Source organism: Trichomycterus rosablanca, chromosome 24 (genome assembly GCF_030014385.1).
Source record: "Trichomycterus rosablanca isolate fTriRos1 chromosome 24, fTriRos1.hap1, whole genome shotgun sequence".
Classification (NCBI taxonomy): Eukaryota; Metazoa; Chordata; class Actinopteri; order Siluriformes; family Trichomycteridae; genus Trichomycterus; species Trichomycterus rosablanca.
This window is the reverse complement of record NC_086011.1, coordinates 1,734,435-1,741,123: the sequence shown is the minus strand read 5'-3', so window position 1 is coordinate 1,741,123 and position 6,689 is coordinate 1,734,435. Positions and strand designations below refer to the sequence as shown.

The 6,689-nt window shown below is 49.2% G+C and overlaps 1 protein-coding gene across 6 annotated transcripts in view; it reads right to left on the bottom strand.

Annotated features, from left to right (window-relative positions):
* Positions 1-307: 307 nt before the first annotated feature.
* The window catches only part of LOC134302105 (growth/differentiation factor 11-like), a 30,531-nt gene continuing 24,149 nt past the window's right edge, over positions 308-6,689 (bottom strand). For all 6 annotated transcript variants that reach the window (XM_062987140.1, XM_062987141.1, XM_062987142.1 and 3 more), the window contains 2 exons: positions 2,447-2,820; positions 308-688 (listed from right to left, as the gene is read on the bottom strand). In XM_062987140.1, coding sequence (XP_062843210.1) covers positions 308-688; positions 2,447-2,820 — 755 coding nt within the window. The remainder of the gene's footprint in view (positions 689-2,446; positions 2,821-6,689) is intronic.

The following is a 6,689-nucleotide window of genomic DNA, read 5'->3' as shown; positions in this document are numbered from 1 at the left end:
ACAAAGCTGGCTGGAACACTTTGGAGCCAATTTTTAAAAATCTATGGTACAACTATTAAACAATCGAAAGCATGAAAATCAGAGAGAAACAAACACACAGAAAAATTAAGAGATGAAAGGAATAAATAAACGTCTCGTTCTCTTCTCGCCGCTCAGTTTGTTACCGCTGAATTAATCTGGAATTATTCTCTTTAACTACGGCAGTGAGCTAAATCTGGGCTCCTCCGTCGGTGCGTGTGGCTCTCCCGGGACGCGAGGGGGGGGGGGGGGGGGGGGGGGCGTAACTGGGGGGCGCGGCGTCAGTGTCTTAAGAGCAGCCGCAGCGGTCGACCACCATGCCGGGGATCTTCCCGTGGATGATCTGCTGCTTGTCGTTGAAGTAGAGCATGTTGATGGGCGACATCTTGGTGGGCGTGCAGCACGGGCCGGCCGAGCCCCGGGGGTTGGCGTGCTGCACCAGGTGCGTGTGCGGGTACTTCTGCATGAACATGTACTCGCACTGGCCCGAGCAGTAGTTGGCCTTGTAGCGCTTGGGCGCGATGATCCAGTCCCAGCCGAAGGCCTCGAAGTCCACGGTGAGCGGGTAGCGGCAGCAGCGGGACTCGGTGGAGTGCTCGTCGCAGTCCAGGCCCAGGTTGCGGCGCGTGCGCTTGGTGGTCTCCAGAACCTTCACCTCCAGGAACGGCTGCTGAAAATCAGGGGGAGGGAGGAGGAATAAAGGGAAAGAGGAGCAAATCTGAGTGATTTGGCAACAGTGACCAGAAGTTTGATTGGAGTTATAAGCAACAACAAGCCCTAACGGCTGTAAAGCATGATGGTGGTAGTATTACGCTCTGGCAATGATGTGCTTCCAATAACGACCCAAAAACACATCGGAACAGGTTTTGGAACGCTATATCAGGCTGATATGAGGCTTTTAGAACAGCCTGTTTCTGCTGGTAGGCGTGTCTGTGAGGAAAGGGCCTTCCCTAAACTGATGCCAGCGAGATAACTGACTGAAACACTCGATTTCAAAATTATAAAGGTCGTCCCAACATTTTTTTCCTCTATAAATGTATTTCACCTCCAGCGTACACCCGGACCCCGGCGCTCGGTTCCTCTCCCGCAGGCCTCAGGTGACCTTTGACTTCCCGGGTTTTGTCCTAACCTTGACCCGCGCGCACCTAGCGCTCCTCCAGAGATCGTAAATCCAGCGCCCTCACCGTCTCATTGTTCTCGGCGAAGCGGGCGAGCAGCTGGACGCGAGCACGGGTTAGCGGGGCGAGGAACGGAGCGCGAGGCCCCCGGGGGTCAGAACCTGTCAGCGTGTTCTCCGCTCTCACTGTGTGATAAAGAGAAAGGAGCAGAAGAACCCTGAGAGGTCCAGGGGGGGGGACGTTCAAGGCGCTAAAGACCCTCTGATCTTTATTTTTTTGTTTTTATTATTCTTTATTTAATCTTCCCATCATATTTAAACATTTTGTCGTCCACAAACAATCGTGTCGTTACTGAGCAGTGAGGTGGTTGTTCTTTTTATTCGAACCCCTGCCGTACTTCAGGACGGTCGTTCCTCTCAGGCTTTCGGATTTCAGAGCTAGTAAGAATCGTTAGTTCTGCTAGATTCACAGATGAACCAAAATATTAGGAACACCCGCCTAACCTGCCGCTAAAACAGGCGTCCCGTGCCCGTGGTATCTGGTACCAGAACGTTACCCTCAGCTCCTTCATCTTCTGTACTTTGTGAGATGGATCATTTTACAGACGTCGCGAAAACAGCCTCCGATTCTCTGTTAGCGCTTTCCACAGGATTTCTAAGTGTGTCTATGGAAATTTGTGCCCATTCTGTCAAGTCAAAGCATTGTGGATTCATGTGGAATCCCACCTTGCTCCTGGCCTCCAGCGACCCTGATCAGAATGAAGTGATTACAGAAGACTGAATGAATGAATCATTTAGCTTATTATTCTCTTACTAGCTTATTAGTTTACTCTTAGCTTATTATTAGATCACTAATAGCTTATTAGCTCATTATTAGCTTAATAGCTTATTATGAGCTATACTATTATCAACTTACTAGTTTATTATGAGCTTGCTATTAGCTTATGAGCTTATTATTAGCATAGAAGCTAAGTATTAGCTTACAATTAGATTATTATTATTAGGTTATAATTAGTTTATTTGATTGTTATTAGCTTACTAGCTTATTATTAGCTTTGATTTTTAGCTTCTCTTATGCTCTCAGTGTAAAATCTTCCTCAGTTAGCGCCGCACGTCCACATTTTACTGGTAGTTTGGCTGTAAGATTTTAAAGTCTGTGTTTTTATTGTTACACATGGTGGCGTCCCGATATTTTTGACACGGTCACACACACAGAAAAGCCTGGACAGGAAGCCCTAAACTCATCCATCATTAATATCAGTGACGGGATGGCCGACCCGAACGGCGAGCACCCGGTCCGATGGTCCTTACCAGCCCCTCCTCGCCCGGCCTCAGCGAGGTCACGGCCAGGTCGTTGCCGCTCTCGTCGAAGGCGTTGATGTCGATGCCCCAGTTGGTGTGCGGCTGCTTGAACCAGTTCTGCAGGACGTGTTTGAAGTCGATGCTCTGCCAGTAGCCCGAGCGCGAGTTGAGCTCGATCTTCAGCGAGCGGATGCGGATGTGCCGGCTGCCCGTCTCGCTCACGGGTTTGAGGCGCAGGATCTGCAGGTAGACGGTGGAGGTGGGCTGCAGGGGGCGCAGGTACACCCACAGCTGCGCCTTCAGCACTTTGGTGAACATCAGCTTGGAGCTGAACTTGAAGAAACAGCAGCTGGGCTTCCCGTCCACCTGCACGATGGGCTCGGCTGTGGAGGACAGGGGGGGACAGGAGAGGCGTTAATTTCTAAATCTGACATCGGGGGTGCAGTAACCATGGGAACCGGGTCACACCCGACACCCCTTCAAAACCATCCCAAAAAATACCATGCATAGGATGAACGTAGCGTGTTATTTCAGGTTCTAAAATATCTGCAACATGGATCCTGAAGACCTGAGTTCTACCCTCACCTTGAGTCACTGTCTGGATGGCGTTTTACATGTTCTCCCCATGCCCCCCCCAACACCCATCCCAAAAATACCATGCATGGGATGAACGTAGGGTTGCCAGGTTTCAGCTTTCAGCTTCAGCTTGTTATTTTGGGCCCTAAAACATCTACAACGTGGTTCCTGAAGACCTCGGTTATCCTCACCTTGAGTCACTGTCTGTATGGAGTTTTGCATGTTCTCCCTATATCTGGGAGGCTTTCGTTGGCTTTGTACTTGCTTACTCTGCACAATGATAATAAAGTTTAATCTAATCTAATCTAATGTGCACCCCCCCCCCCCCCCCCCCCAGATTTAGATATTTCAGGTTCTAAAACAACATGGTTCCTGAGGACCTGGGTTCTATCCTCACCTCGAGTCACTGTCTGTGTGGAGTTTTGCATGTTCTCCCCCTGTCTGCATGGGGTTTTCTCTTGGTTCTTTCTCCCACCTTTACAAATTTAGAGATGTATGATCGGTCTACGTACTGTCGGTTCTACTTGTGACACAGTCGTGCACGTGGGTGCTGCACAGCAACCCGGGCTCCGTGGACCTGGGTTCGATCCCCGCTTTGTTAGAAATTTGGCATGTTCGGCCTGCAGGTTTTTAACGCATGAGAACCTTAATGAATCAGTTCCTGGTTCCTGAAGATACAGACGTTCCTTCAGCACCCTGGACAGTGACTGTTTATATTTTCCGCTCCAACTTACTCACAGGTACTCGACCTAAACATTGGCCGTACAGCCAAAAGTATTCGGACGCCTGACCGTGAGCAAACGCTGTTGAAAAAGCGACCTCTATGTAATCTGAGAAGACTTCTCACAAGACTTTAAAGCATGCCTGTAGGAATTTGTGCCCATTCATTTTGAGCACAGGTGCCTTCTTTAAACTTTTGCTGCAAAGTTAGAAGCATATGTGTATGTGTAAGTATGTGGACACCGGATCAATTTATAACCACCCTCAAGAACCAACAAGGTCGACGGTCCTGCCAGAGGTTTGAATCTGCAGGAACACGGGGGTCACTGTCCACAGACGAGCAAGTTTTTTACGCGGCTCTCTGTCTGGAAAATCGGCGCCTCAAAGATCGATGAAGTTTGTTGCTCATGACAAGAAGAAATAAAAGAGAGTTTTGATGTCAGATGAAAGACAGATGAGCAGAGGAATGTTTAAACCCAACTACACTGTACCTACTGGGTTACCTGCAACTGTGTAGATACTGTGGTACCTACAGCCAAAGTGGATATAATAAATAAACTTTTAATTTCTTACATACTGGGACACGATTGGGTCTTTCAGCTGGACAACGTCCTAAAACGCACATACAACCTTACCAATCTGGCCGGGCGTCCAACAGACGCAACTGGCCGCGTCTGAAAGAGAAAAGACCAGGTGTGGTTTCTCCTCTCTGCCCCCGATCTCCGGGACTGATTTAGGCACCGGCATGAGTGGTGGGGAATTCTTTGCACCCTTGGTGCCAGTGTCATGCCCGGGTACATAGGAGGGTTTAGTCAGGACAGGTATCCGGTGTATAAAAGGTGCCAAATCAAACATGCAGTCGAGCGATCCGCTGTGGCTTGAGGCCCACGGACATGACGTAGTTTTGTTGAGGGTGTTTGTTGGTGTTTGATTAATAAATAAAATAAATAACTGGTGCTTCTTTATGATAGGATGTTAGATTGTGATGGGTGTGGTCGCTATTGGAGACACAAGGGCCTTGTGGGCACCATGTGGGCACAGTGTGGGCACCATGTGACATCATTACTCTGTTATCCATACAATGATATGCTTTGTAATGTTTTTACTCCTAAATAAAGAGATTTTACTTCATTCACATGTGGCAGATACTGAACAAACTCAATGCCCAGATGACGTGGAAGTATTAAGACGTCGTGGCGCGTGAGAACCACGCGGATTCAGTTGGCACGTAAAAAGATTCGTAAAGACAAAGCGTATCTCCGCTCTGAGCCATATGTTTCCGTTCCTCACGTCGTTCCCTACAGGGAAAAGTGTTTCTCTCGCATTCTACGTCAACCAAAGCCGGCTGTCAATCAAGCCCCAATCTGGTGCAGCTCTGGCAACCGGCGAGCGCTTCCTGTGTCAGGAGGTCACTGGGAGAGCTGGTCCGGTTAAGAAATAGGATTAAAGGTCAGAACTGGAAGCCTTTTACATTCCCGCTGGTGCAGGGAGGGGATAGCTACATCCAGTTTGGAGGTCAAGGTCAGGTCATATACACCAGATCTGAGGTATAGATTTATTTGTGCTGATTTGGCTCTTCGTTTCGGAGTGATGTGGTTAAACGAACAGCCGGCGTAAAGAGGACGTGAACCCGCCGAGGTAAACGCTCCAACATCCATTATGCAGCTCCAACGGAAAGTTGACGCGCAGCCAAACGACTCCGAGCAGCGGGAAGGTGGCGGCGCCCGGGGCCCGCCGGTCCGCTCGTTAGCGGTCGTGAATTATACAACGCGCTACGCCGCGGAAACAATATGGCAATGTTCCTCTGCCCGAGCAGGCCGAGGTCACGGCAATTAACGGTAACGCTGCTGTGATTTCGTGTTCTGGGAAATAAAAGGACCAGCGATCCGGCGCCGGGTCCGAACTCGCCGGTTTCACACACAAGGAAACCGACGGCGCCTCACACACGGCGGCGCACGTACCCACGACGGGACTCCAGAAAGTGACGGCAGCTCCAGAATCTTGGGAGTTTTGGGGGCGAATCTTGTGGAAATCAACACACTGCCTGGGATAGATTTTAATTTTTAATATAGTCCACATTTTTTGATAAGGTTGAGCTCAGGACTGTTTCAAATGCTGTAAACATCAGCTGGAAGAACCAATCAGGTCCAAATATGTGCAAGTTCGGCTGGCGGCAAAACCCAGTAGGTACAGTGTAGTTGGGTTTAAACATCCTTCTGCTCATCTGTCTCTTTTATTTCTTCTCATCATGAGCAACAAACTTCATCGATCTTTGCGGCGCCGATTTTCCGGACAGGGAGCCGCATAAAGCTTGCTCGCCTGTGGACGGTGACCCCCGTGTTCCTAAACCTCCGATTCGAACCTCTGGCAGGACCGTCAACCTTGTTGGTTCTTGACTTAGATTAAGCTGCTTGTGGCTTAATGTAACAAGATCTGATTATATGGGCACAGAGAATGCTGAGAATTCGGCTCTTCATTAATATTGAGATGCAGCACCACTCCTCTGAGCCTTTTTTTTTTTTTTTTACAAGATTTTGGAGTGTGTCTGTGAGAATTTGTGCCTATGAAGTACAAGCAGCGTTCTGATACTCTTGGAGGAAAAATATTTAATATCAAGCTCAAGGGAAGATTACTGAAGCGGGTGGACGGGGGGGGGGGGGGGGGGGGGGGGGGGGGGGGGGTAATATTCGGTGGCACCATGTTGGTGTCAGTGCATGAAACTATGATTCAGTGTTACGTACATAGACATGAGAGCTGTGAAGTGTGGTGGAGGCTGGTACTGCATGCTGGATTTTCTAATGAGCCATGCAAAGGTCACACTAAATAGCCAGCCAAAAAATAACCAAAAACGCCCCCCCCCCCACACACACACACAGTTTTGTGCCAGTCTGAGTGCCCATGCTAGCTCCACCAGGATGCCATCTCTTTCTCAAAGCTGCTCAAATAAGCATGCTCG